Source organism: Acaromyces ingoldii, assembly GCF_003144295.1.
Source record: "Acaromyces ingoldii strain MCA 4198 unplaced genomic scaffold FA10scaffold_1, whole genome shotgun sequence".
In the NCBI taxonomy this organism is placed as follows: Eukaryota; Fungi; Basidiomycota; class Exobasidiomycetes; order Exobasidiales; family Cryptobasidiaceae; genus Acaromyces; species Acaromyces ingoldii.
The window spans coordinates 73385-99665 of record NW_020290247.1 but is presented as its reverse complement, the minus strand read 5'-3'; the positions used below and the strand labels follow the sequence as shown (position 1 = coordinate 99665).

General features: G+C 64.9%; 9 protein-coding genes across 9 annotated transcripts; 5 read left to right on the top strand and 4 right to left on the bottom strand.

Moving 5' to 3' along the window:
* Positions 1 to 496: 496 nt before the first annotated feature.
* FA10DRAFT_298122 (hypothetical protein) lies at positions 497 to 3818 on the top strand. Its single transcript, XM_025524558.1, has 2 exons — positions 497 to 1022; positions 1088 to 3818. Exons 1-2 carry the CDS (start codon positions 523 to 525, stop codon positions 3753 to 3755), a joined length of 3168 nt encoding a protein of 1055 aa, XP_025379846.1. The 5' UTR covers positions 497 to 522; the 3' UTR covers positions 3756 to 3818.
* On the bottom strand, positions 3803 to 6380 carry FA10DRAFT_263415 (hypothetical protein). Its single transcript, XM_025520212.1, has one exon. The coding sequence runs from the start codon at positions 5928 to 5930 to the stop codon at positions 3927 to 3929; it is 2004 nt and encodes a 667-aa protein (XP_025379845.1). The 5' UTR covers positions 5931 to 6380; the 3' UTR covers positions 3803 to 3926.
* On the top strand, positions 6146 to 7912 carry FA10DRAFT_257105 (hypothetical protein; the record flags this gene model as incomplete). Its single annotated transcript, XM_025519836.1, has 1 exon — positions 6146 to 7912. The coding sequence occupies one exon, from the start codon at positions 6146 to 6148 to the stop codon at positions 7910 to 7912; it is 1767 nt and encodes a 588-aa protein (XP_025379844.1).
* Positions 7895 to 9665, bottom strand: FA10DRAFT_263413 (hypothetical protein). The gene is made up of 4 exons (XM_025520211.1): positions 9433 to 9665; positions 8607 to 9370; positions 8318 to 8537; positions 7895 to 8233 (listed from the first exon to the last, which is right to left on the bottom strand). The coding sequence occupies exons 1-4, from the start codon at positions 9510 to 9512 to the stop codon at positions 8044 to 8046; spliced, it is 1254 nt and encodes a 417-aa protein (XP_025379843.1). The 5' UTR covers positions 9513 to 9665; the 3' UTR covers positions 7895 to 8043.
* FA10DRAFT_246488 (Aldo/keto reductase) lies at positions 9576 to 10771 on the top strand. Its single transcript, XM_025519412.1, has 2 exons — positions 9576 to 9966; positions 10024 to 10771. Exons 1-2 carry the CDS (start codon positions 9706 to 9708, stop codon positions 10621 to 10623), a joined length of 861 nt encoding a protein of 286 aa, XP_025379842.1. The 5' UTR covers positions 9576 to 9705; the 3' UTR covers positions 10624 to 10771.
* An 845-nt stretch (positions 10772 to 11616) lies between these two features.
* On the bottom strand, positions 11617 to 13335 carry FA10DRAFT_263410 (hypothetical protein). The gene is made up of 2 exons (XM_025520210.1): positions 12234 to 13335; positions 11617 to 12094 (listed from the first exon to the last, which is right to left on the bottom strand). The coding sequence occupies exons 1-2, from the start codon at positions 13018 to 13020 to the stop codon at positions 11874 to 11876; spliced, it is 1008 nt and encodes a 335-aa protein (XP_025379841.1). The 5' UTR covers positions 13021 to 13335; the 3' UTR covers positions 11617 to 11873.
* FA10DRAFT_282327 (hypothetical protein) lies at positions 13288 to 16589 on the top strand (the record flags this gene model as incomplete). The annotated part of the gene is made up of 3 exons (XM_025523765.1): positions 13288 to 13871; positions 13933 to 15485; positions 15547 to 16589. The coding sequence occupies 3 exons, from the start codon at positions 13288 to 13290 to the stop codon at positions 16587 to 16589; spliced, it is 3180 nt and encodes a 1059-aa protein (XP_025379840.1).
* An 841-nt stretch (positions 16590 to 17430) lies between these two features.
* FA10DRAFT_246485 (ATP-dependent DNA helicase) lies at positions 17431 to 20751 on the bottom strand (the record flags this gene model as incomplete). Its single annotated transcript, XM_025519411.1, has 5 exons — positions 20627 to 20751; positions 20416 to 20572; positions 20313 to 20359; positions 20112 to 20242; positions 17431 to 20044 (listed from the first exon to the last, which is right to left on the bottom strand). The coding sequence occupies exons 1-5, from the start codon at positions 20687 to 20689 to the stop codon at positions 17431 to 17433; spliced, it is 3012 nt and encodes a 1003-aa protein (XP_025379839.1). The 5' UTR covers positions 20690 to 20751.
* A 59-nt stretch (positions 20752 to 20810) lies between these two features.
* Positions 20811 to 26249, top strand: FA10DRAFT_276691 (hypothetical protein). The gene is made up of 2 exons (XM_025523334.1): positions 20811 to 21024; positions 21089 to 26249. Exons 1-2 carry the CDS (start codon positions 20877 to 20879, stop codon positions 26098 to 26100), a joined length of 5160 nt encoding a protein of 1719 aa, XP_025379838.1. The 5' UTR covers positions 20811 to 20876; the 3' UTR covers positions 26101 to 26249.
* The last annotated feature ends 32 nt before the right edge of the window (positions 26250 to 26281 follow it).

Sequence of the window (26281 nt, the reverse complement as noted above, 5' to 3'; positions counted from 1 at the left end):
CCTACTACTAGCTACTAGTGGCCAGGCCTGTCTCAAACCAGGCCACCTTGGCGTGCTCGGTGGCTCGTGCGCCCGCAGCGAAAATTGATTCGAATCGGAGTATTACTGATAAAATCATCCGTGGTTCGAATGAGAAAGTTTCAATTCTAGCCTCGATAACAATTAGTCCAGACTAATTTTTCCGCATGTGTCTGAGAAGTTCCCAAATTGCGGATTTGCATGCGTCGGCGGCCTGCAGGCGGTTGCGCAGATCGCATGCAGGCTTGTCCAATTCCGTACGTCGCTGCGCTCTGATCTAGACTACTAGCTGGCTTATTAGTTTGTGCACGGTGGAGGCCGCTCACGTCAGGCAGCCAACTATTTGTCTCGCAGTAGTGTAGTTGTGGTACGATAGTACTGTGTAGTGTAGCAGGAGCAGCGGTCGGCAAATCATAGATGAGCCGTGTGGGAGGGAGGCAAGAGTGAGCACATTCACTCCTTCCTCTCTCACTCACCACCATACGCGAGGAGAGTGTGAGAAGAATGGTCTTCCTACCACTCTTGGCTGTGCTCGCAGCAGCAGCGGCGACGGTGCGAGGCGCGTGCGAGTGTGGCTATCTGGACCCCTCGACGGGCGCACTGTGGACCGACGCGACGATCAGCTACTTTAACGAAACAGGCCTGACCGACGTCGTCACGCAGCCGGCCAAGTCGCCCCGGATCTACGGCGAGCAGTCGGCGGGCGACACGGGCACCGGGCAGCAGCCGTGGTCCCTTGTGGGCAACCACATCAACGAGTACGAGGAATCGTTTGGCGCCACCTGGAGACGCGCCGTCTCGTACAACAACACCTTTCTCAACGGCACTAATGGCCTGGCCATGCAGATCAGCCCTGCCGACATCAAGAACCGCATCGTCAATGGCTCCCAGATCGTCTCTCGCAGGCGAGACATCCAGTACGGCACCTTTCGCGCCAAAATTATTCCGGCGCCCAACGTGGGCGCAGGCGGTGCCTTTACGTTCGGCGCTTCCTACAACGAGAGGTGGGTCTGATGTTTTCAAGCAGCTCTCACTCTGCAGACCACGACTGACGGGAGAGCCTTTGCAGTGAGACGGTCGATCTGAGCATCTTTCTCTCCAACGACGTCCACAACGGCACACTCCGATGGAGTTACTCGGCCTCGGACCACAACGCAGCCCCGGTCAAGACGAACCTGTCGTACATCGAGGGTGCCACCGAGCAGCGCTTCGACTGGCTGAGCAGCAAGGTGATCCAGTTCCGCAACGACGGCACCAATGCCTCTTCGAACTTTTACGCCTACGAGAAAAAGACCAACGCGACCAACATCCCCACCTCGGCCGCGCCCGTCAGCTTCCAGGTCTATTCCAACGGCGAGCCGAGCGGGTCGCAGGGTCCCCCGCTCTACGGGCCCTTGATCACGACGCTCGTCTATGCCAGGCTGTTTTTCAACTCGACGATGGACACGCGCCACGAGCAATTTGCGCAGCAGTGCGCCCAGTCGCCCGTCGCCGTCTGCAGTACCGACGACCTGACGCTGCGTAACAGCACCGCCTTTGACCTGGCCGCCACGATGGAGTTCAAGCCAGCCAAGATGCACTTCCGGCCACCGCTGTACGCGATCATCTGCTTCTCGGCCTTTGTCGGCATCTTCCTTGCCGTCATGCTACACGGCATCATCATTCGCAGCGCCAACCGTGCCTCGGCCGACGGCGGTCACGGCCATACGCCCCCTGCTCCTGCACCTACCGCGCCAGCTGAAAAGGATGAGTGGGACGAGGGTCAGGAGCGGGAGCAGAACCCGGAAAAGATCAGGCTTGGCGACCCATTTGTCAGGACGGAGCTCACCAGCACCGTCGGCCACGGCTGGGACGAGGACGAGACGTTGGACGATGGTGACTCGGACTACGACTCGGACAACTACGAGGACGTCGACGTGCTCACGGGCAACTTTGAGCGGCGCAAGACACTCACAGAAGTCCTCGAGCAGCTCCCCACCTTTTCGCCCTCGCTGCCGTCCTCGTCGTCGGGCACTTTTGGCGCCCACTTCAAGGAGGGCATCGCCTCGCCCGTCGAGATGCTCGACCGCATGAAGGCCCATCGCGCCACGGCATACATGCGCAGCCTGCCCAGCGGCGAGTCGCTCACCTCGGGCCTGTATGCCTCGAGCAGCAACGGCCACGGCAGCATGGTCTTTAGCCACCACGGCCACGGCGGCGGCCTGGCCACCAGTTCCAGCACCGGCCACGGACTCAACAGTGGCGCACAGCCGACGGGCCGGCGCCAGATCATCCGCTGGAAGGACCGCCAGGACGACGGGGGTGACATGCAGCTGGCCAGGCCTGCGGGCCAGGACCAGGAGGCAAGGCGGCCGAGCGTGATGGGCGTGCGCCAGACGCTGTTGCAAGTCACCCTGTCCAAGCTCAAGCAGCTCATCTTCATCGACAGCGAGGGCGGCATGCGGACGTCGACGGGCGAGCGCCGAATCGACTACCTCGACGGCATGAGGGGCTTTGCCTGTCTCTTTGTCTCTCTCGGCCACTTTACCTTGATCTTCTACTACGCCGTCGCCGATCCCACCGGTCCCTCGCACTACCCTGAGATGACGCACTGGCTCCGCATGACCGTGGGCCCCATCGTCGTCAACGCCGGCCTGGTGCTGGGCATCTTCTTCACCCTGCCCGCCCGGACCATGTGCATGCGCTACCTGCTCAAGGGCGGCGTCCAGTCGCTGGCCGACAGCACCGTGCGTCGAATTCCGCGTCTGGCGCTGCCCGTGCTCGGTGCCTGCATCGCAAACTACTTTCTCATCGACGTCGACGCCTACAAGTGGGTGCCCCGGCTGTCGTCGCGGACGTGGAGCGTGTGGGACTACTGGCAGAATTACGACAACGTCATGGTCTTTGTCAATGCCTTTGTCACCCTCTGGTGGGCTGCCCCGCCCGAGTCACCGGCCCTCGTCACTGGCTACGCCACGGGCGTGCTCTGGACCATCCCCGTCATTGTCCAAGGCATGTGGACGTGCATGCTGGCGGTGCTCATTGCCCACGAGCTCAAGCGGCCCTGGAAGCGCTTCCTCTACTACTTTTTCTGCGTCACCCTGTCGTGGTACGCAAACACCTGGGACCTCTTTTTCATGTCTGGCCTCATTGTCGCGGACCTGGATGCGAACCTGCACTACCGCGACTTTGCCAAAAAGGGCTTCAAGCTCCTCCCCGGCGTCCACATCGAAGTCGGCCTGCTCGCCTGGCTCTTTTTCGCCGCCTGCGCGCTCCAGCAGTGGTTCATCTACATTCCCGCCTCGCCGGGCGCGCTCTTTGACCTGTGGGAGTACGGCATCCACCCCGACTGGATCAACGCCAAACCCCACGACTGGAACGGCCAGGTCGTCTTCGCCTACACGAACCCGCGCGTCGGCAGCTGGTTCTGGGTCATGTCCGTCTTGATCCTCGCCGACCTGAGCCCGCTCGTCCAGACGTTCTTCCGCCTCCGCATCTGGTCCTTCCTCGGCAAGCACTCGATGGCCTACTTTTTGTGCCACGGCATCATCTTCTGGACCTGGGGCGCCTGGCTCTGCCTCGCGCTCCTCGAGCGCAACGTGCCCTACTGGGCCACGATTCTCGTCGTCTTTGTGACGAGCTACACGCTCCTTACCGCCCTCTGCATCTGCTTCACCTACACCTTTGAGTGGTGGAGCATCCTCTTCTCCAAGGCCGTCTGGCGTGCCTCGAGCGGCGGTCTCGGCCGCAAGGTGTGATTGCCTATTTCAGTGTACATTCGATCCGATATCATAGAGAGCAGATCTTTCATTCAATCCCATCCAGCATTTACAATTTGAGTCGAGTCGAGCAGAGTGTGTTACATACATGTGGCTAGCAGGAAGATGTGGTTATCGTTACATGGAAGGCAGACGAGCGAGACAGTGTGGCTAGCGGAACATGGGCGCTTCGGGCAGGTCGAGAAAGGCCTGGAGCCAGTCCCAGTCGCTGGCCGTGACGACGACGTCCCCGCTGCTGGGTGGTGGGTGTGGTGGTGGTGGTCCGGCTGCTCCTGCCAGCGTCGCCAATGCGGTTGTCGAGGCAGGAAAGAGCGAGGTGGAAGGCTGCGACGACTGCGACGACGACGAGGAGGCCGCGGGGGGAGAAAAGAGGCCCAGGAGGCTCTCGAGGTAGTCGGCGCACAGCGTCGTCGCGCCCTCGATGGCCCTGGTGTCGGAGAGGGCACGTGCAGCGGCGGCGACGAGGTCGAGCACCTCGTCCCGGCGCGACGCAGCCTCGTGGGGCGCCACGTCGATGAAGACGACGAGGTGGGGCACTACGAGGGGCAGCAGCACCAGGTAGACGGCCAGCAGGGCGGCGTGGGCCGAGAGGACCATAATTGGATCGGGCATGTGGACGATCACCTGGCGGTCCATGCTGGCCACCTCGGCGAGGAGCCGGGTGGCCGCCTCGAGCGAGACGGCGTAGCTCCTCCGCTTGGCCTCCTCGACGGCGGCCGACGACGACAGCGACGACGACGCGCCCCCACCACGGCTGGCCTTGAGGAGCGTACGGAGGGCATTGGAGGTGACGTGCATGCAGAAGCTGCTCCGGAACATCTCGTGGCCGGCGCGCCGGACCTGTTGACCGTAGCTGCGGGAGCCGTCAGCAGCACTAGGCTCGCGCTGCTGGGCCAGGCTGCTCCAGCGCTGCTGCCACGCGTCGACTTCTTGAAGAAAAGCGGCGAGGAGCGAGGCAATGGCACTGGCCGACCCTGCCGCGGCCTCGATCAGGTCCTTGTACCGGCACTGGAGCGCGGTGCTCTCGACATCGGAGCCGAGGAACCAGTCGGAGGGCATGGCGTCGGGCGCGAGGCACCACTCGACGCAGCGCTTCACCAGGCCGTGGCCCAGGTCGACAAACGTGGGGCTGGCGACGTAGTGGAGCAGAAAGGAGTGGTGCTGGACGATGTAGAAGAGAAAGAGGCGCTGGTGGTCGCGCGGTGCGCTGCTGCTGCTCAGCTGCGAGGCCGAGATGGACATGATGCGGGCCGCGTGGGCCGTGTAGACGTCGCTGAAGCCGTCGTCGACGTCCTTCCAGGTCGCAAGCAGGTAGAGGGCCAACGCCGTGTCGAGGCCCACGTCGGCGTGGGCAAAGCACGCGGCGGCGAGGCTGCGCGCGTGCAGGCCCAGCTCTGTGCGCCGGCTGTGCTCGCAGAAGCGCGCGGCGAGAAAGACGATGGTCGAGTAGAGGAGCGCAGACGACCGCTTGACTGCGTCGTGGTCCTGTCTCGCACCGTCGAGCACCGACACCCAGGGCTCCATCCAGTCGAGGTAGTAGGCAAACAGCCGCCGGCCCTCGTCGACGCCAATGATGCCGGCCTCGCACGCGTCGACGTCGGCGAGAAGGGTGACGCGCTGCGGCGTGCGGGGCCTTTGCTGCTGCTGCTGCAGCTGCTGCTTGTTATCGATCCTGGCCAAGAGCCCGCGCAGCGTGGGTGGACCCGGCCCCACCCTGCTCTTGATCGTCGACCCGTCGAGATTTTCACCCGCGCTGACAAACGTGTACGTCGACCCGCGCTGTGCCGTGCTCCTCGCCAGCGCATTCCACGCGTGCATCGAGTCCGACGCCGGCCTCGCACTGGCATTGTTGCTCGCCCTGGACACCACTGCTGCTTCCCCTGCGCCTGCGCCTGCGCCTGCATTCATGCCTGACCTTCCTGGACTCGCTTGTCTCGCGTGTGCGTGTGCCACATCTGCTCGCTCGGCCCGCCCGGCGGAGGGTCCTCGCTGGGAAAGGACCTTGCTCCTGGCCTTGGGCCCGCGCTTGCGCGCCTGCTCAAACTGGCACTCAAAGCCGTGGCGCTGGCATCGCTGGCAGGGCGCAGCACACGACGACGACGGCGCACAGCGGACCTTGCTCAGTCTGCATTCGAGGCAGGCTCCTCCACGCATGTCATTGCCACTTGCGACCGTGAGATGCGGAAGTACTCTATTCTTTTTCGAGATTGCGATCTTCTGACTTTTTTTTCTCTCTGCTTCCCTTCCCGAACTCGCATCCACGTGGAGGAGGAAAGGAAGCCCGTCGCACATTGATTGGCCCGCTCCCAGCCCATCCAGCTGTTTCTTCCTCGCTGCACAAAACAGCCTCCCCGCGGTGGGCTCCCACGATGGACCCGACGGCGGCCACGGACCAAGACGCAGAAGACGACCGTCTATTCGGCAGCACAGACAGCGAGTTCGACGACGAGGAAGACGACGACAGCGACCGACAGATACCCGCGACGCCTCCGTCGCCCTGCCCAGCAGCAGCAGCAGCAGCAGCCGCGGCACGGACAAGTGGTCTCCTCCTCCCGACCGGCAGTGGAAAGCCAGCGCCCTTGGTGGTGTCCAAGAAGCCAGAGCGCTACGGAGCGACAGACGGCCGCATTTGCCCGCGTGATCCACCCGACGGCGCCGTCGTCGGGCTGGTGAAGGGCCCTACACGAAATGTGCGCATCGAGCCGGCTTCCTCTTGCATGCCCGAGCCTCTGCTCCCGTCTTCTGACCGCGTCTCCTTTACAGATTGTCTCGACGTGACTCCAGCAGTGACACCGCCTGCTCGCACCGAGAACCAGCAGCAGTCAGTGCCCCTGCTGCCCCTGCCGTGGTGGGCCTCGTTTCAGCCGCGTTCGAGCGCGCTTGCTCCCGTGCGCTTCGTCCCGGGCGTCATGGTGGCCGCTGCCTACGACGTGGAAGCAGTGCATACGACGACGAGGTCAGGGCGCGCTGCGCTCTCTCCCTCGCTCGAGCTGCACGCGCTGGCGCTGCGGGCCAAGCGGCAGCAACAAGAGGCCGCACAGCGCCCTGATACTGACCAGGCCGAATTGGTCGTGGTCGAGCCGCTGACGATGCCACCGCCCAATGCTGCCTCCGCTTCACCAGCGGAGCACCAGGCGAGCACATCCTCGAGCAAGGGCAAGGGCAAGAGCAAGAGGAAGCAGGCTCCCCCGCTCGAGAAGCCAGTGGACCCCGAAGCAGAGCCAGCGGCTGCGCCTCCCACCAAGAAGAGGGGCGGACGCAAGCCAGGGGCGCGCGACAAGCCCAAAGACTCGTCACTGCTCCAGCCTCAGCCCCAGCCCCAGCCCCAGTCCAAACCCAAGGCCAAACCCAAGGCCAAGGCCAAGGCCAAGGCTCGGCTGCCGAAGCAGGGCAAAGGGCGTTCCCGTCGCACAGCGCCCGCGTCCGAGCCCTCGCCGACTCCGGACCTCTTCTCGGATGCGCTCCCGCAGTGGGTCACTGATATGGTGGGCGGCCCCTCGTGGGCAGTGGAGTCCACTTCACCCTCGTTGAGCAGCCCAGAACCACGCAGTGGGGATGGCATCTCCACTGGGCAAGGTGAGCCCGAGGAGGCGGCTGCTGCTCAGTCACAGACGGACCCTGGCACGGACACGGCGCGACGTTCTGCGGCCACCGAGGAGTCAATCTCAGAGGAAGGCGTGCAAGCCGATCGCGATGAGGAGGCCGCTGCTGCTGCTGCTGCCGCTTTAGAAGCAAAGAGAAGAAGCAGAGAGGCGAACCTGGCGCCGCGTCCCCGCCACCTCCGCCACCGTCGTTGGCTGCCGTCGAGCGCCGAAGACTCGACATCGCCTAGCCACACAGAGGAGAAGCAGAAACAGAAGCAGAAGCAGAAACAGAGGCCGAAAGGGAAGGAGCGGCAGTTGAGCGAGACACAGGATACCACTGGGACGACGAGCCGGGGCCACACATCGCTCAAGGCAGCCGTCGGGGCTCGGCTCGCGGGCGTGCGCAAGACGCAGCTCGACCTCGCGCGCCGCTACTACGAGGCAAAGGTCGATGCCCAGCTGCTTGCCTCGGCACGGACAGAGATTGAGGCGCGCATCGCCGAGCTGCAGGAGCGCATACAGAGCAGGGTCCGGGCTGGGAACGCCGCTTGAGAGAGAAACAATAAACCTGTATCTATACACCTCATGATTGTACATCTTCCAACATGTGTTTTTCCTTCCTCTCTAGACATGACTTCTCTCTCTCCTGAGACGGGACACTGGCCACAGACTCAGAGTGAGACTCAGACAAAATTGACGCGGAGCGAGAGCTGGAAGGGCAGCCGCTCGTCGGTGACGTCGATCTCGTCGCCGTCCTGGAGCAGGTCGCTGAGCGCCTTTTCGAGGTTCGGCCGCGAGGCCTCCTCGAGCTGCTTGGGCGACTGGAAGTAGAGAGTGCGGCCGCTGGACGACAGCGAGGGCCTCTGCAGCTGCCTGTCGTGCCATTGCCAGTGCCAAGAGGGCGAGTCGGTGAGTCAGCATAAAAATCAGAGCAAGGAAAGACAGGACCACACGCACAGGTCGGGCATCTCGGCGAGCATCTCGATGACGCGGGCCAGCGTCGTGTCGGGCGCAACATCGAGCTGGCGCACATCGCCGCCGCAGACGGGGCAGTCGGGCCGCTTCTTGTGCTCAAACGTGTACGTGTACACGCCCTCGTTGCCCGTGTACATCATGTAGTTGTCCAGGTAGAAGGCGGCCGTCGTGGCGAACTTGAATGCCTCCTGCGTGCAAGCGGCTGGGCCACCGTAGCAACCATTCAGCGACAGTCATATGGTAGATCAAAGAAGAAGCAGAGGAAACCCACCAGCAATGACGGCATTCGTGCTCGCAATGGCGGGGATGATGTTCTTGACGACGCCCTGGGTCAGGCTCCACGTGACACCCAGGATGCCGTGCTGGTCGGCGCGCTTGCTGGCCACGGCGAGGAGCCAGGCAATGTGCTCGGGGTCGTCGGTGTCGAGCTTCTTGTCGTCGCCGTGCACGCGCGGCCACTCGAGCACGCTGGCCCACTCGATGCAGTGCTCGGGCAGCCGCGGCGTGTTGGCAATGGTGCAGATGGGAAACACCGTCTGCTTGCCGAGCATGTCCAGGCTGCACTCGTAGCACGACGAGACCGTGGGCAGGATGACGCGGGCCTGGCCCTTGAACCCCTCGGTGCCGCCGTCGATGAGGGGCTTGAGCGACTCGGGGTTGTCCTCGTCGACGAGGCCGACGAGGGTGGCGCTGATCCAGCGGCGCGCCGCGACCGAGTCCAAGCCGCAGATGACGAGGTTGAACGACATGTAAAAGTCATCGTCCTTGTCCTGGATCTTGCAATGGTGCGCCGTGACGGCGACGGCAGGGCAGCGGCGCATGACAAAGTCGGCAGCGACCTGGGCCTTGCTGCGCCCGACGTCGCTGTGGCGGAAGAGGAACTGGCGGTTGAGGTTGGACACGTCGATGGTGTCCATGTCGATGATGTGGATGTCGCGGAAGCCGCTCAGGGCCAGGTTGGTGAGGATCTCGCAGCCGAGGCCGCCGGCGCCAATGACGAGGACCTTGCACTGGGTGGTGAGGAAGCCCTTTGCGCTGGTGCAACATACATGCGTCAGTCTTTTCTGTTCTTCCAAGCAGAACGTCAGCCCACTCACGTCTCGCCGCCCTGAAAGCTCTCATCGGTGTAGGGCCCCGCCCGGCTGAGGATCTTGTCGACGTGCGCATTGACGGCCATCGTCGGTGGGCGGCAGTGGCAGCGCAGGAGCAGCGTAGAAGAAGCAGCAGCAGCAGTGGAGACCCGTGCGCGTGCATCGCACAGTAAGAGACAGTGACAGAATAATGTGACAGACTGGCCGTCTCGTCTCCCCCTCCACACAAGCAAGAAGATTGCCCAATCGCCTCCTCGACGCCACAAGAGTTCTGCAACCATGGCGCCACTCCGACTCGACACGGTGCTCAAGCTCAACGACGGCCGCACGATCCCGCAGCTGGGTCTGGGGGTGTACCAGAGCCGCGGGCGGGCGTGCGTGGCCGGGTGCGCCGAGGCGCTGCGGCTCGGCTACCGGCACATCGACACGGCGCAGCTGTACGCCAACGAGGCCGAGGTGGGCCAGGCGGTGCGCGACGAGGCCCACGCCAAGCGCGACGAGGCCCACGCCAAGCGCGACGACGTCTTTGTCACGACCAAGGTGAGCCTCTGCACTTTTTTTGAGTCGCTTTTTAGAGAAGGCTAACGCAACCAGCAGATCTGGGACAGCAACCATGGCTATGACGCGGCGCTGCGCTCCCTCGACAAGAGCCTGGCCGCCTCGGGCCTCGCCTACTTTGACCTCGTCCTGATCCACTCGCCCAACCCGGGCGCAGCGAAGCGGCTCGAGACGTACCGTGCCCTCGTCGACGCACGCAAGCGCGGCCTGACACGGTCCATCGGCGTCAGCAACTACGGTCCTCACCACCTCGCCGAACTCGACACCCACTTCCCCCACGACCCGCCAGCAGTGAACCAGATTGAGGCGTCGCCCTTTTTCCAACGGGCCGACATCGTGGCTGCATGCCGCAAGCGGAGCATCGTCGTGCAGGCCTACAGCCCGCTGGGAAAAGGCGCCTTCACCTCGCTGCCCGCGCTCCAGCGCATCGCCGACCGGCACGCCAAGACGCCCGCCCACGTGCTCATCCGCTGGTCGCTCCAGCGCGGCTTCGTCTGCCTGCCCAAGTCTTCCAACGCAGACCGCATCGCCGCCAACGCCGATGTCTTCAGTTTTGAGCTCTCCGACGCCGACATGGCCGAGCTTGACGCGATGGAGACGGGCTCGGGCATCACGTGGAACCCGACGCTGGTCGAGTAGCCGTCCCTGCCAGCTGCGAGGAAGGGCAGTCTTGGATCGGGTGGCAGAGTGATGTCATTCACGGTGGTAGTGATCTAGCAGCAGGGTGTCGGAATGATGTATTTGAAAGAATCTAGTGGCAGTGTGATGGAGTGGTCTAGTTGGAGTGATCTAGTCATTGTGATCTAGTTGGAGTGTGAAGTATTGGAACTAGCAGCCGTGAAGGGGGTTTAGCAGTCACACGCGGTGGCGCGCATTCTCGCGGTCAAAGCAGCCGCGGCACCGGACGCGGCCCTCGGTGTCGACCTTGGCGGCGCTGTCGAGGCGCTTTCCGCAGATGGTGCCGTCGCGCCGTCCCTGGCCCGCTGCGAGGGTGGACGGCGCGGTGCAGACGAGGCACTTGGGGTGCCACGACGAGCCCCGGGGCCCCGGGACGGCCTCGAGGGAGGTGAGGCTGCGTGCACAGCCGCCGCACGTGGGCATCGCGCCGAGCCGGGCCAGGGGCGACTTTGGTGTATTGCTGCCATTGCTGCTCATGGCCAGGCTTGCCTTGATTACGTTACCCGTCAGCGGCGAGGGCCGGGTGCTGAGGAGCGTGGAGCGCGTGGGTGGCGCAGCGCCGGCCGTCGACTGGAATCGGCGGTTGGAGGACGGTGCGGCAGACGGCGCGGCAGACGACGAGGCAGACGACGAGACAGACGACGAGACAGACGAGGACGAGGATGAAAAAGGGACAGCCGACGAAGAGCACGACGACGAGGCCGACGACACGGACCGGTCGCTGCTGCTGCTGCCCAGGTACGACGAGGGCAGGAGGGGCGCGGGCGAGGTGTCGCGCGAGTGTGCGACGGTGGGCCGCTGCAGCGTCACGTGGTCGTGCGCGGGCCTGGCCGTGGCTGTTCTGGCGGTGGCAGTCCCCTCCAAGGCAGTCCTGTCCGAGGCCATCGTTGCCTCGTCGCCATGGCGGCGGGCGTCGTCGAGCAGCCGAGGCCTCGCGGCGACGATGGGCCGGGGCGCGCAGCCGTGGTGGGCATAGCGCTGCTCGCCGAGGCTGGCGAAGCTGGCGGTGCCCGGGATGGGCCGCTGGCAGACGGCGCAGCAGAAGCAGGCGGGGTGGAAGAAGAGTGTGCCGCCGCTGAGGGCGAGCATGGTTGAGCATTGCGATGTGCCGGCGTCTGTATGCGTCGTTGTTGTCTGGCCCTCTTGTTCGTCAAAGGGCCCCTTGCCGCAGCGATGGCAGCGGTGTTCCTGCTCCTTGTTCTTGTCGTTGTTCAGCAGCTGCTGGGAAGCGGTGCGGCTGTCACGGACGATGGATCTGCCGCGCGAGTCGCTCCTTGTGAGCCCAGTGTCGGCGCTGCTAATGCTGCTGCTGCTGCTGCTCGACGAGGGGACGAATCGGCCGAGATCAAAGGAGGAGCCCGAGAACTGTGCGGTGAGTGGCCGGGGCTTGGATGGCGACGCTGGTCGTTCGTGACTTTTGCTGCCGCTGCCGCTGCTGCTCCCACGCCGCTCCATCGGTGGTCGTGCGGCCGTGATAGCCGCCCCAGCCGCCGTCGCAGGAGCAGGCCCGCGGAACTTGGCCGTCATCTCGGCGATGGTCGCTGAGCGAGCAGCGGCGTCGCGCGCAGCCGGCGTCGTCTTCGTATTCGTCTTCGTGTTCGTGCTCGTCTTCGACTGGGCGCGACGGGGCCCGTCGTCGAAGCAGGACATGCACGTGGGCAGGCCATCGAGGATGCCCTCGACGATGTCGTTGGCTGCCGCCGTCGCGGCCACCTGGCCGCAGTGGGCGCATGTGGCCCAGCACTTGCCGTGCCAGAGGTTGCCCTCGCTCGTCTTGACAAAGGTGCCCTGCTCCTTGGTCGAGCCGAGCACGACGCCGTCGCAGCCAGGGCACCGTCCCAGGGCGAAGCGCTTCTCGTAGCACGGCCGGCAGAAGGCCTCGCCGGGTGCTGCTGCTGCCTCTGCTCTTGCTCCCGGTCCTGTTCCTGATCCATTTCCCACTCCTGGTCCTGACGTTCCTCCAGCCCGCCTCGGCGCAAGGTACAGCGTGGCGTCGCGGGGGAACGAGGCGTGGCAGCCGGCGCAGCGCCATTGCTGCTCGCGCGCCTCCTGCGGCTCGAGCAGCGTGCCATACACCTTGGCCAGCGTGCCGTCGTGTGACTGCACGATGGGGCCCGACGCCGCACTGGCGACATTGCTGCTGTTTGATGTCTTGAGGTCCCGCGCAATGGACTGGGGCACGACGCCGAAGCCGAGCCGGCCCTTTTTGCTGGGCGAGAGCGACGGGGACGAGAGCGATGGCGACGACGGTGAGTATGAACTTGCTTCGAGGCCCGCCACGTATCGGCGCGCCCACCGGTCGGCCTTTTCCTTTGGCGCGGCTGCTGTTGTTGTTGCAGTGGCAGTGGCAGTCGTCATTGCTGCCATGGCCAGTCAGATGGGATGGTGTGTTCTTGCCTGGCCTTGCCCTGCCGTCCACTGGTTGTGCTAGGTAGATTTCTCGACCAACGCACGACACACACAGGCGCGCGCCCCTTTCTTTTCTATTTTTCGCGCTCGGGCCACCGCGTCGGGAGTCGGGCGAGGCAGTTTTATTTTTCGTCGAGAAGAGCAGGCTGCAAAGACGAGACCGCAAGTGCAGGCAGGACGCAAGAACAGGGCAGCAAGGACAAGGCAGGCCACTCGATGGAAGAGGGACGAGAGGCGGTGCGGGCACTCGCGCGGCCTATTGCAAGTGTGCAGCAGCTCGATGCGCTTCTCGGGCGCATCGCCAGGCTCGGTGAAGACTGCGGCGACGACGATGACAACAGCGAGGCGAGACGCGCCTGGCTCGTCGAGGCCCAGCAGACGCTCGTCACCACCGTCGCCGTCGACTGGGCCGATGCGCTGCCGGCCGGGTCCGCACGGCGCGAGCAGCTGCTCCTGACGTCGTGCTTCCTCGACGGCAGCGGGGCCAAGGCGTGTGCGACCATGGCCAGCGTCTCGCGGCTGCTCATGCCGGCGGCGACGAAGGCACGGCTGCATCCGCAGAGCAGGGCGCTCCTCGAGGCCATCATCACGCGCCTCGTCGCTGCAGAGGTCGAAGCCTGGTCGATCAGCGCCGTCGTCGACTACGTAAAGCGAATTAGTCACAGCAAGGGCAAGGGACAGCAGGGCGCAGCGCGGGCAGAGCTCGTCTGGAAGGAGTTTGCCGGCCAGGCCTGCGCACTCGCCGAGCGCTGGAGCAACGTTGCCCAGGGCGGGCCCGAGCAGGACATCCTGTCGCGAAGGTGCGTCTTTTTTTCGACGGCTTCAGAGTATAAAAGTGAAGCTGACTTATCGGAGAGGCAGGGCGTGGACGGCGACGCTGGCCCGGCAGCTCGACGCGGCAGTCGTGCGAGGTGCGCAGGGCAGTCGTGGTGTAGCTCGCTTGGCCGTGCTGCTGACCAAGATGGTCCGCGTGGGCTATGTCGACGAGGATGGCTTCCGGGGCACCCTTCTGGCGCGCATGGCCGATAACGAACGTGTGGGCACGCCGGGCGAGGCAGCATCCATGGCTGCCTGGGCTGCGCTCCTGTCGCGTCTGGCTGACGACGACACAGCGACACTGCTCGAGCAGCTCGTCGCCAAGCTCGACAGCTTGTACTCTGCCGCCCTCGTTTCAAGCAAAAACGAGCAGGTGCGCGCGGGCCTCGAGGGCGCCCGCTTCCTGTCGTCCGAGGCGGCCGCATACACGCGCCTCGCCAGCCGCATCCTCGGCCACCTGCTTGTCGGCCGAGATGGCGACGGCGATGGCGACGATGACGACCAAGATTTCGACTCCGACTCCGATGAAGCTGGGGTTGAAGAGGCTCGCCAGAAGAGATGGACCGAGCTGGCACTCGCGCGGCAGCACATGCGCTCACCCCTCTGCGCCTGCGCGCTCGTCCAGTCGCTCCAGGCCCACGCCGGTGCTCAGCCCGCGACGGTGCAGGCCGTCGTGGATGCCTGGTCGGCCGAGCGGCGCATCAAGGCCGCGCCCTGGGACGGCGAGGCGTACCTCTCGACGCTCGTCATCGCTCTGCTGGCCTCGTCCTCCTCCTCGTCCTCCTCGCCGTCCTCCCCTGCCATCGCCCAGCTGTCGACAAACGCACGCTTTATCCGCGGCGTCTCGGCGCACCTCGAGCACCCCGCACCGCGGGTCAGGCGCATGGGCATGCTCGTCGCCGAGCTCGTCAGCGCGCAAGGCCCCAGCAGCGGCCGCAAGCCCCTCTCCTTTGGCTCGTCCATGTGGGACGGCAGGGGCGAGGGCAGGGAGGAGGCCAGGGTGCTCCGCGCCCTCTACCACTCCTGGCCCCACCGATCAGCACGCACGGAGGGCGACGACGGCACGATAAAAGAGCTGGCCCTTTCTCTCTTCAAGCCCGCCGTCGCGCATACATCGGCTGAAGACACAGCCGTCGTCGTCCCTTTGCCCAAGAAGCAAAGACGGCCCAAGACGCGCCAGCTGCCCGCTCGTGTCGCTCCTCGGCGGCGGGGCAGCCTGGAGCAGCAGGACGACGGGGGAGACGAGCAGCTGCTGCTGCCCTCGCTGTCCAATGTCGCTGGCCGGCAGCGAAAGGTGTTCATCGAGACACTCGACAAGTCCTCTGACGAAGAGGGCGCCTCCTCTTCCTCTTCCTCTGCTTCATCATCTTCGTCACTCTCTGCCGGCTCATTGGCCGGCGCAGGTGAGCGAGAGAAGGAGGTGCAGGATTCCGAGGGCTTCGGCATGGGCGTGCCGGAAAAGAAGCGGCGAAAGAGGCCCGTCTACATCCACGAGCTGGCGCCCCTGCTGCGCGAAAAGGACCGCGAGGCCAACAAGATTGCGCTGCGCTACGCCGATGTCCTTGTCCGCCGCAAGGCCGGCTGGGGGGCCGAGGTCGGTGAGTGTACGTCTATGTTAGATGGTGTGGTTTATGGCTAAGCAGCAGAGGAGAATCACAGACGAGCAGGCCATCGATCTGGCATATGCGCTCATGGCGCTCCAGGACAACTTCAGCCTCAAGGCCTTTGACGAGCGGCGGACCCGGGCGCTCGTCTCGCTCCTCGTCGCCTCGCCGCGCAACGTGGCGCCCTGCCTCGTCGAGCAGTACTTCAACAGCCAGTACTCGATTGCGCAGCGCATCGCCATGCTCAATGCGCTCGCCTTTGCCTCGCGCGAGCTCGCGGGGCTCGACGCACGCGACAGCCAAGCGCGGGACAGCGACGCACGCATGCTCGCCGAGGGCCTCGCCCAGACGGCCATTGCCCAGGCGAGGGAGCGCGGACACGAGGCGGTGCGGGGCCCGGCGTCGCACGTCGAGGCTCAGCTCTCACTCCAGCCAAAGACGGCCGGCCCTGCCTCTGCCTCGCTCATCCAGCCATTTCAAGCCTCTCAGGCATCATCACAGAACGGCCAGGCCGCCAGCTACACGAGCGTGGGCCCGTCGCTCTTCATCTTTCCGCTCCTCACGCGCTTCCAGCTGCACCTCAGCGATGCCCTCGCGCGCGCCTCGCGCCAGACGGCCCGCCACCACGCCCGGCCCTCGTCGCTGGACAGCAACCTCTACTCGCATATGCTCGTCTGCCCCTTTCTCGACACTCTCGCCGTGCTCGTCGACCCGTCGGCGCTGAGCTACGTGGCCCAGCCCGACGCGCCGTGCGCCGTGCTCGAATTCTGCCTCTTTGTCGACCGCTGGCTCCGCCGCTCGTCGCCGTCGTCGTCGTCCTCCTTTTCTCCCTCCTCATCAGAAACGATAGAGGCGCAGGACCGCTCGATGCGCGCGTCCAATGCGTCGCTCTGCCTCGTCGCCATCCAGGGCCTGTCTGACAGCCCGAGCGAGGCAGCCCGGCAGCAGCTCCTGCACACGCACTCCCGCCTCTTGGCCGACGTGGGCCACTATGCGTCTGCGTCGTTTGAGGCCGCCGAGCAGGCAGGCGACGCGCGCGAGGCGAGGTGCTGCGCCGCCATCCTGCTCCGCCTCCACGAGCTGCGCAGTGCATCGTGAGTGGCAGTCTGCCCAATTCCACCATTTTTATCACAGCAGGAGGTGGACGGCCATAGCACCATAGAGGTAGACACTGCGCTCCGTTGAAAAGAGACGAATGATTGTACTGTACAACAAAGAATGAGATTCTCTATCTGTCTGTCCTTAAGGAGAGTGGTAATGCCCAAAGGAGGCACTGGCTATCGATGCTAAAAGCGGTCTCTGGCTGCCGATGCCCTCGCTGCTCCCCTGCCCCGGGCGCCACCCCTGCCCCTGCCTCTTGCTGCTGCGCCCCTGCCTCCGCTGCCGCCTCCTCGTGCATTCTCACGCACGCTGGCCGAGGAGCCGCCAGACATTGTCGGCATCGCCCTGACCCCGCCTCCGCCCGACGGCGGCGGAACCGACCGGAACGAGGGCGTCTTTGCGGTCGGCCTCGCGGGCTCCTTCTTGACTGGCCCGGTGGCTGCGACGGCGGCAGCTGCGATGAGCCCATCGCCGCTCGTCGAGGGCGAGGAACAAAAGGCAAATTGCTGCAGATCGAGCTCCTGCAGCAGGGATCTCGGTGCCACCTGTGCTGGCTTCTTGTTCTCGTCGTGCGTCTGTTGCTCCTGCTTCGGCTGCTCCCTCGGCGTCTGCTTCGGCGGCTGTCTCGGCGGCGGATGTGGTGTTGTTATCCCCGACATGGACTTGGCGCTGCGCCCATACGTGCTCGCCTGCCTGCCCGTGTACTTTTTGCAAATGTCGAGAAAGCCGCGGCCAAACGTCTCCCACTTGGCCGTGTCGACGCCCTCGATCTGGACAAACTTCTCCAGGGCTTTGTGTGTTGCAAAATAGACTGTCAGCGTCTCTCTTTCTCAGATAGCTAGGGGTCCGGTCTCCACTCACACACGGGCAGCAGCAGCGACATCTCCTGGAGGGCCTCGTCGGTGTAGACCTCGCTGGGCGCCATGCGCTTGTCGCGGCTGACCTGGAGCCGGTGCGCCTTGAGCTCGCTGTAGCACTGCTCAAACAGGTCTCCCGTCTGCTGCGGTGCCGTGGCCGCGCTGTTGCTGTTCTCGATGTCGTCATCGTCCAGATCGACAACCTCGGGAAAGTCGTTGATGTCAAAGTCGGAGCCGAGGTCGACGGCGTGTCCCCCGGCCCGGCGTGCGCTGCCCAGAGGCGCAGCTGCCGAAGTGGATGCGACGAGGGGCTCGGCATCCATGTCAAAGTTGGCCACGTCCAGCTCGTCGTGCGCGTACTCAAAGTCGTCCTCCGACAGCTCTAGCGGCCGTGGCCGTGGCTGGTAGCCGGACCTCTTTCTTGCTGCTGCTGTCGTCGTCCTCGCCGTGGAAGAAGCGGCCGCTTCCGACGCAGTCAGCTTCTTCATCGGCATCAGGATCTGCTTCTGGCCCGCAATGATGGCCTCGGCCTCGCGGCGGTTGTACGTCATGTAGGCATTGGTGAAGCCCATGCCGTTCTGCTCGGAGCGCTCGCCGAGGGCGCCCTCGACGACGAGGCGCTGGAAGAGGCGCTCGACGTCGCCGCGCGCCAGGTGCTTGGCCCTGGCAAACTGCGCCAGCTCGTCGTGGCCCTTTGCCTTGATGGCCGTCTTTGTCGAGCCGCGGAGCACGTCGACGCAGTGGAGCATCGTGACCGAGTCGCCGGCGCGCACGATGGCGTCGACGAGGCCGAGGGCCTGGGTGGCCATGGCAGACACGTCCGTGTGGGCCATGGCGGCGGCGTCGTGGGGCGCCTGCTGCATCCGGCAGCAGTTGTCGCACGTGTGGTGGCAGCTCTCGGCGGCAAAGACCTCGCCAAAGTACTGGAGGATCTGGGCGCGGCGGCAGTCGAGCGTGTTCATGGCATACATGACGACCTGGCGTAAGTTGTCGTGCTGCTGCTCCTTTTGGTGCCGCGTGCCCTCGCCCTCGTCGATCATGAGCCGGATCCCGTTGGAGTCCTTGTAGTTGAAAAAGAGGACGCAGTCGGAGCTGCGGCCATCGCGACCGGCACGGCCCGTCTCCTGGTAGTAGCCCTCGAGCGAGGTGGGCATGGTGTGGTGGATGACGAAGCGGACGTCGCCCTTGTCGATGCCCATGCCAAAGGCAATCGTGGCCACGATGATCTTGAACTCGTTCTCCTGCCAGCCCTCCTGAACACGAATGCGGTCGCGCTTGCTCATGCCCGCGTGGTAGTGCTGGGCGCGGATGCCGTGGGCACGGCCGAGGTCCGAGGCGACGTCCTCGCAGGCGCGCCGGCTGAGGCAGTAGATGATGCCGCACTCGTTGCGGTGCTGGCCATTGATGAAGCGGGCAATGTCCTCGAGCACGATGGCCTTTGTCTTCTTCTCGCGCACGTGGTAGTGCAGGTTGGGCCGGTTGAACGACTGCTGGTACTCTTTCAGGCGGGCCTTGTTGATGTTGAGGTGGGAGATGACGTCGTGGCGGACGCGGCTCGTGGCCGTCGCCGTCATGGCCATGAGGGGCACATCGGGGTAGTCGCGCTTCAGCTGGCCCATCTCCTTGTAGTCGGGCCGGAAGTCGTGGCCCCACTGGCTGACGCAGTGGGCCTCGTCGACGACGAAGCGCGCGAGGCGGTTGCGCCGTGCGAGGTGGGTGAAGATGTCGGCGGCCACGCGCGACTTGTTGACAAATTCGGGCGTGAGGTAGACGAGGGCGGGCAGCGTGGCGGCGGCGTCGCGCGCAAAGATCTCGGCCAGCGCACGCTCGCGGTCCCGCGCAGGCATCTCGCCCGTGATGCGCAGGGCAGGGATGCCGAGCTTGAGGAGGTGGTTGACCTGGTCGTGGATGAGCGAGATGAGCGGCGAGATGACAATGGTCACGCCCCGGGTGCGGCCCGACTCGACAATGGCAGGCAGCTGGTAGCAGAGGCTCTTGCCGCCGCCCGTGGGCATGAGGCAGAAGACGTCGTAGCCGCCCAGGGTGGCGTTGATGGCCTCCTGCTGGTTGGGCCGGAAGTCGCTGAGCCGGAATGTGTTGTGGAGTGCCTTGCGCACATCGGCCGACCAGGGGTAGTCCTCGGGGTCTCTCTGTGGCCTCGCTTTCGGCGCTTCTGTCGCTCTCGTCTTTGTTCTCGTCTCTGCAATTCTAGTCTCGTCTAGTCTGGGCAGGATTTGGGGCCTGGACGAGGGACCGGGATCCGGGTGGGCCTCATCGACGACGGGAAGCGGCGGCGTCTGGACGCCCTCGAGGAGGCTGCCCTCGTCGAGCAGGTCGTCGGCCGAGCCGAAGTCGTACTCGTTGCCGCTGCTGTTGGGCGCTGGGGCCGGTAGTTGCTGCGCCTGACGTCGCTGGCTCGGCGCAGGTGGCCGATGTGAGGCAGAGGCAGACGGCCGCTGTGAGGTCGAGGCTGGCTGGCGTGGGGAGGACGAGGCCAAGGCAGGGGTCCGCGGCCGCTGCGAGACGGGGGTTGGACTCTGCTTTCTCTTGTCTAGGATCGCCTTGATTTCCGCGATGCGTTTCTGAAGAAAAGCACTAAAGAAAAGCCGAGGTCAGTTGCCGCTCTCTTGGAGGCGCAACACTGGACAGAACTGCCACCCACCGCTGGCTCTCGAGAAAGGCAGGGTCCTGGTTCGACTCGGCTCCCTGCGCAATGCTCAGCATCTCGCCCAGCACCTTGTTGAAGGCCTCGGTGTTGCTCAGCAAAATCGACCGCAGCGCCTCGTCCGAGTGCTATTACAAGAGAGAGAGAGTGTGTGTGTATGAGTATGTGCACGCATACATTGACGGCTCGCCGACCCACCTCGTCGAGGCCAGTGCTGCGCTTGGGCAGCTGCGTTGGACCCACATCTGCAGAGAAGGCGTTTAATAGCTTCAAAAGGACTGCAAGAGCTATACCTGCTCACCATCGTCCTCCTCGTCCTCGATGACGATTCGCTCGCGCTTCGTCGCTGCGCGCACGCCCTCGTCCGACGGCCGCTTCGTCCTCCTCGGTGTCTCGTGGGCCAGGACCCGGCCACTGCCGCCGCTGCTGCTGGACTCGCCCGAATGGAGAGGTGTTGCCTTATGAACGTCTTAGTATCGATTCGCTTCCTGGACACCCCCTCCCACACTCACCATGCTGCCGACTACAACCGCATCATCGTTGGGCTGCACAAAGTCTCGTCGCGATAATTCCATTTTGAGTTGAGCTTTTTCGCGGAAATGGCGTCGACGTGATGTGTCACGTGCCCGCGCGTGGGCCACCCTCCTTCTCGTCGCCGACAGGCCCTCTCTCTCTCTTCGGATTTTTACTTTTTTGGAATAATCGTTCACCACCGACTGACTCTCGGCCTCTGTCGCCGCCGTCCTCGTTGGCGCTACAGCCATGGGCCGCGGATTCAGCTTGAGCCACCAGAAGGTGGCCCTCGAGGTCGCCGTCTCTGGTCCGACGATTGCCTCGGGCTACACGGAGCTCACCATCACGCCCACGGTTGCCAACTTGAAGACGATCCACCTCAATTCGCGCCAGACAGGTGGGTGTTCCTCTTCTTCTGACGCGGATGAAAGGGGCTCGCTGCTGACCTGAGGATGCAACAGAGATCCACCGGGTCGTGTGCGCAGGGCGGGAGGCAGACTTCTCCATCGTCGACCATCTGTCCAGTGCGACGCTGTCGAACCCAAGGGACGTGCACTCGTACCCGGACCTCAAGCGCAAGCTGTTTGCCGCGACGAGCGACGGCAGCGGGGGCGAGCTCAGCATCCTGCTGCCGCCGGATGTGCACATCAGCCAGCAGGCGGGCAGCGACGACTTTGCGCCCATCGTCGTGCGCATCTACTACTCCATCCGCAGCCCTGCCCGCGAGGCCATCCAGGTCGTGCTGCCAACCGAAGAGGCGCCCCATCGGACCCGGCACATGTTCACCTCGCCCACCTGCGCCGACTTTGCGCGGTGCTGGGTGCCCTGCGTGGACAGCCTCTGGGAGCGCTGCACCTGGGAGCTCCAGTTTGTCATTGCCAAGCGCTGGGTCGACGAGGAGCAGGACAACGTCGTCGTCGGCTCGGGCGAGCTCGTCGAGCAGGTGGCCCACCCGCACAACTCGGCCAAAACCATCTTTTACTTTACCCAGCCCGTGGCCACGTCGGTGCAGCACATTGCCTTTGCTGCTGGCCCCTTTAGCCTGTACAAGGTGCCCCGCGTTGGCTCGGGCCCAGGCTCAGCAGCGGCGGCGGCGGCGATGACGATGACGATGGCAGCAGCCGCAGAAGAGCAGGAGCAGGAGCAGGTCACGACGGCCTTTTGCCTGCCGGGCCGCGAGGAGGAGCTGAGGAACAGCGTGGGGGTGCTGCCGCAGGCCATCGACTACTTCAGCAAGGACTTTGGCTCTTACCCTTTCGCCTCGTTCAACGTCGTCTTTGTCGACGACGGCCTCCAGGACACGCATATAGCCTCGACGCTGGCCCTCTTTTCCGCCGCGCTCCTCTACCCCAGCACCGTCATCGACCAGGCGTTTGAGACGCGGCAGCTGCTCAGCCACGCCGCTGCGTTCCAGTGGATCGGCATCAACATCGTCCAGCGCTCCTGGGCCGACACCTGGCTCGTCCACGGCCTCAGCCTCTACATCACCGGTCTCTTTATGCGGCGACTGCTGGGCAACAACGAGTACCGGTTCCGGCTCAAAAAGGACTGCGACCGGCTGTGTGCATGCGACGTGGGCATGCCCCCGCTCTACCAGCTCGGCACCTCGGAGCCGCCCGACGAGTCGATGCTGGCCTTTGTCAACCTCAAGGCGCCCCTCGTCCTCTACATCCTTGACCGCCGGCTGTGCAAGGCGGGTGCCTCGCTGGGATTGGGCCGTGTGATCCCCAAGGTGTTTCTGCAGGCCATCACGGGCGAGCTCGTCAACGGCGCGCTGAGCACGGGCAGCTTCCTGCGCACCTGCCGCAAGGTGAGCGGCATCGAGCTGCGCACGTTTGCCGACCAGTGGATCTTTGGCAGCGGCTGCCCGCGCTTCTACTGCTCGGCCTCGTTCAACAAGAAGAAGCTCCTCATCGAGTTCCACATCAGCCAGGAGTCGCCCTCGTTTCAGTTTGCCGCCAGCCGGCCTGCTGAGGCTGCGGGCTGCAACGCCGTGCAGACGTTCGAGGGCCAGATGACGGTGCGCATCCACGAGCCCGACGGGACGCCGTACGAGCACGTGTTTGACCTCAATGCGCCCTCGAAGCGCTTCGAGGTGCCGTTCAACACCAAGTACAAGCGCATCCGTCGCAACACGAAGCGCTTCAAGACCCGACAGGCCCTTGCTGCCGCTGCCGCCGAGGGCGACGAGGGCGCGGCCGAGGACATGACCATCATGGACCTCGGCTTTGGGCTCGGCATGTGGGAGGACGAGGAGCAGCGCGAGAAGTGGAAGGTGGCCGACTGGACGGCGCGCGACGAGGAGATCATGTCGTCGGCGCCGCTCGAGTGGATCCGGCTCGACGCCGACTTTGAGTGGATCGCCACCATCTACTTTGACCAGCCCGACTTCATGTGGGTCTCGCAGCTCCAGCGCGACCGTGACGTCGTCGCCCAGGTGGCTGCCGTCGAGGCGCTGGCCAAGATCCCCAGCGCGATTGCGTCGTCGATGCTCACCCGCACCGTGCTCGTCAGCAAGTACTTTTTCCGCGTCCGCATCGCCGCCATCGACGCCCTCGTCGGCTGTGCCCTCGCCCCGCTCGACTACCTCGGCCTCTTCCACCTGCTCATGCTCTTTCGCACGCGCTACTGCCACGAGCTGTCTCCGGGCGGTGCTAGCTCGAGCAACAACAGCAGCAACAATGCAGACGGCTCCAGCGGGAACAACACCATCGACATGGACTGCATCCCGCGCGCCAACAACTTTGCCGACTTCTCCGACTACTTTCTCAAGCGCGCCCTCATCCACGCCATCGCGCGCGTGCGCAACCAGCGCGGGCGCACGCTGCCCCAGGTCAAGCGCTTCCTCATCAACCTGCTCCGCTACAACGACAACTCGACAAACAAGTTTGGCGACGACGTCTACGTGGCCGGCCTCATCGAGTCCCTCGCCCAGGCCCTCGTGCCCCTCGACTCGGTCGCCCACGGTGGCTTTGTGCCCGCGGCCGAGGACCCGGATGCAGCCGACGACGAGGCGCTGCTCCTCGCTGCACGCCAGCAGGTCGACCGGTTCCAGGGCCTCGATCGGCTGGTGCCCTCGTACCACAACGTCGTCACGCTCAGCTGCCTCGACTTCCAGGGCAGCCTGATGCTGTCGAACATGCTCGCCGTCGACCTGCCCCTCTTTCTCGGCTACACGCGCCAGGGCAACTTCCACCCCGTCCGCGTCGCCGCCTTCGACTACCTCGTCCTCCTCCGCGGCCTCCAGCACAAGGTCCTCACCCGCTACATCTTTGCCGTCCTGCAGACCGACGAGAGCCGGGCCGTCAAGCGCCACGTCGCGCGCGCTGTATGCGAGGCCCTTGCCGTGTCCGTCGCCCTGGGCGAGTTTGGCGGTGGCGCTGGCGGTGGCGGTGCTTCGGCCGAGTCCCAGGTCGACGCCATGCTGCGCGCCATTCGCAAGGAGGTCGGCCGCTCGGCTGCTGTCCGCGAGGGCTTCATGGCCGCCCTGCTCTCACCGCGTGTCGACGCGCAGCAGCGGTGGGCCCTGCTCAAGCTCGGCGATTTGCTCTTTCGCCCTGCCGAAGAGACCGAGATTCCGTACCAGCCCAAGGTGTCGGTACGCGTGCGCATGCCCAGCCAGGCTGCCGTCGGGACTGCCACCACCACCACCGTCGAGGGAGCAGCACCAGCACCGACGAAGATCCGGCTGGTGCGCCCCTCTGTCGACGAGACGGCCGCTGCTCGCTCCGTCGCCTTTGTCGACGAGTCGGCCAATGGGGCAGTGGGCGAGCCAGCAGCAGCTACGTCCAAGACGGTAACGCCACCCAAGAAGAAGTCCAAGTCAGCCGCGGCAGCTGCTGCTGCTGCTGCCGCCGCCAAGCCCGGCCAGGCGTCGGGCATGTCGACGACGGACCTGACGGCGTGCCGAAACTGCCTGAAGCGGCTGCTGGCGAGCCGGCATGCGCACCTGTTCCGCAACCCCGTCGACCCCGTGCGCGACAAGGCGCCCGACTACTTTCGCGTCATCTCCAGCCCCATGGACCTGTCGTCGATGAGCAACAAGCTCGACGCGGGCCTCTACCGCGACCGGTTCGAGTTCAAGGCCGACTTTGAGCTGCTGGTCAGCAACGCAAAGACGTACACGCCCGACACCAAGGCCTACGTGCACCAGGCTGCCGTGCAGCTCGAGCGCGACTTTAATGCGCAGTGGACCCGCATCACAAAGACGCTCGAGCAGACGGCCGCGCGCCAGCAGGCCGGCGCTGCTCCTGCCGCGGCGGCTTCAGCGGCAGAGCAGGCGTCGCCCAAGGCACCGGCAAAGGCAGCGCCGACAGCCACGGCAGCAAGCCCAGTAGTGCCGGTCGCGACGCCCGCCACACCGGCAGCAAAGACGGCCGAGGACAAGGCCAGGCCGGCAGCAGCACCACCGTCGACGGGACTCGGCGGCATCAAGATCAAGCTCAAGCGCAAGGACAAGCCCCAGGACGAGAGTCCGGCGCCGCCCGCCAAGAAGCCTGCGCCGAGCCCTGCCTCACCGTCGCCCAAGCCACCGACGCCCAAGTCGGTGGCGAGCAAAGCTGCTGCGACGAGCAAGCTGGCAGCAGGCAAGCCGGCGACGGCGACGGCGGCCTCGCCCAAGGCCACGCCCGCGCCGCCATCGTCATCATCATCATCGACACCTGCGCCCGCTGCTGCCGCTGCCGCTGCCGCTGCCGCTGCCACGCCCATCCCCGACGACCAGGACCCCGTGGCAGCAGCCAGGGGCAGGCCCATCCACGCCAAGCGGTGCAAGGGCGTGCTGGCAGCGCTGCGCAAGCTGCCCCAGGCCGCCATCTTCCTCAAGCCCGTCGACCCGATCCTCGACGGCGCACCCACGTACTACGACGAGATCAAGGCGCCCATGGACCTGGCGACGATGGAGACGAAGCTCCAGGCGGGCAGCTACAAGACGATGGCCGACTTTGCCGCCGACGTGCTCCTCATCGTCGCCAATTGCCGCCAGTACAACCCGCCGACGACGATGCCGCGCGACATGGCCGACGCCTTTGGGGCTGCCTTTCGCCGCGAGTGGGCCGCCGCCCTCGTGCGCCGGCTCGACTACCACGAGCAGCGCGCGCTCCAGGGCCTCGTCGGCCGCCTCAAGTCCAACCAGTATGCGGGACTGTTCCTCGAAGCCGTCGACCCCGTCAAGCTGGGCATTCCCACCTACTTTGACGTCGTCCGGCCCGAGGATGCGCGCGACCTGAGCCTCATCGAGGCCAAGGTCAAGTCGTCGGCGTACGACAGCCTCGAGGCCTTTGACGCCGACGTGCGCCTCATGCTCGACAACTGCTACCGCTTCAATGCCGCCGACGAGGGCGTGACGGCCTGGGCAAAGAACTTTGAAAAGGCCTATGGGCGCGAGTGGAAGGACCTCAAGGCCAAGTTTGGCCTCGGGCCCGAGGGGGCGGCTGCGACTGCTGCGGGTGCGAGCAGCAAGAAGAAGAAGTAGAAGCGGAACTAGCCGTGATCATATGTACTCTAAGAACACCGCACGCTTTCTTTCAACGCACGTTTTATCTAGAACAACGCACGCTTGAGTTCTGACGCTTGAAGAAGACGCTTGAAGGAGACGCTGGAAAGAGACGCTGGAAGGAGACGCTGGAAGGAGACGCTGGAAGGAGACGCTGGAA

What these genes read in the sequence shown, in the direction of transcription:
- FA10DRAFT_263413 (XM_025520211.1), bottom strand. Translation starts at nt 9,512, where the DNA reads ATGGCCGTCAATGCGCACGTCGACAAGATCCTCAGCCGGGCGGGGCCC. An exon ending in AGCTTTCAGGGCGGCGAGAC is followed by an intron (nt 9,371 to 9,432) that starts GTGAGTGGGCTG and finishes ATGTTGCACCAG; the next exon opens with CGCAAAGGGCTTCCTCACCA. An exon ending in CACGAATGCCGTCATTGCTG is followed by an intron (nt 8,538 to 8,606) that starts GTGGGTTTCCTC and finishes ACGGTGGCCCAG; the next exon opens with CCGCTTGCACGCAGGAGGCA.
- FA10DRAFT_263415 (XM_025520212.1), bottom strand. Translation starts at nt 5,930, where the DNA reads ATGCGTGGAGGAGCCTGCCTCGAATGCAGACTGAGCAAGGTCCGCTGT.
- FA10DRAFT_246488 (XM_025519412.1), top strand. Translation starts at nt 9,706, where the DNA reads ATGGCGCCACTCCGACTCGACACGGTGCTCAAGCTCAACGACGGCCGC. An exon ending in ACGTCTTTGTCACGACCAAG is followed by an intron (nt 9,967 to 10,023) that starts GTGAGCCTCTGC and finishes CGCAACCAGCAG; the next exon opens with ATCTGGGACAGCAACCATGG.
- FA10DRAFT_298122 (XM_025524558.1), top strand. Translation starts at nt 523, where the DNA reads ATGGTCTTCCTACCACTCTTGGCTGTGCTCGCAGCAGCAGCGGCGACG. An exon ending in GGCGCTTCCTACAACGAGAG is followed by an intron (nt 1,023 to 1,087) that starts GTGGGTCTGATG and finishes GAGCCTTTGCAG; the next exon opens with TGAGACGGTCGATCTGAGCA.
- FA10DRAFT_263410 (XM_025520210.1), bottom strand. Translation starts at nt 13,020, where the DNA reads ATGACGACTGCCACTGCCACTGCAACAACAACAGCAGCCGCGCCAAAG. An exon ending in GACGAATACGAAGACGACGC is followed by an intron (nt 12,095 to 12,233) that starts CGGCTGCGCGCG and finishes TGGGAGCAGCAG; the next exon opens with CGGCAGCGGCAGCAAAAGTC.
- FA10DRAFT_276691 (XM_025523334.1), top strand. Translation starts at nt 20,877, where the DNA reads ATGGGCCGCGGATTCAGCTTGAGCCACCAGAAGGTGGCCCTCGAGGTC. An exon ending in CCTCAATTCGCGCCAGACAG is followed by an intron (nt 21,025 to 21,088) that starts GTGGGTGTTCCT and finishes AGGATGCAACAG; the next exon opens with AGATCCACCGGGTCGTGTGC.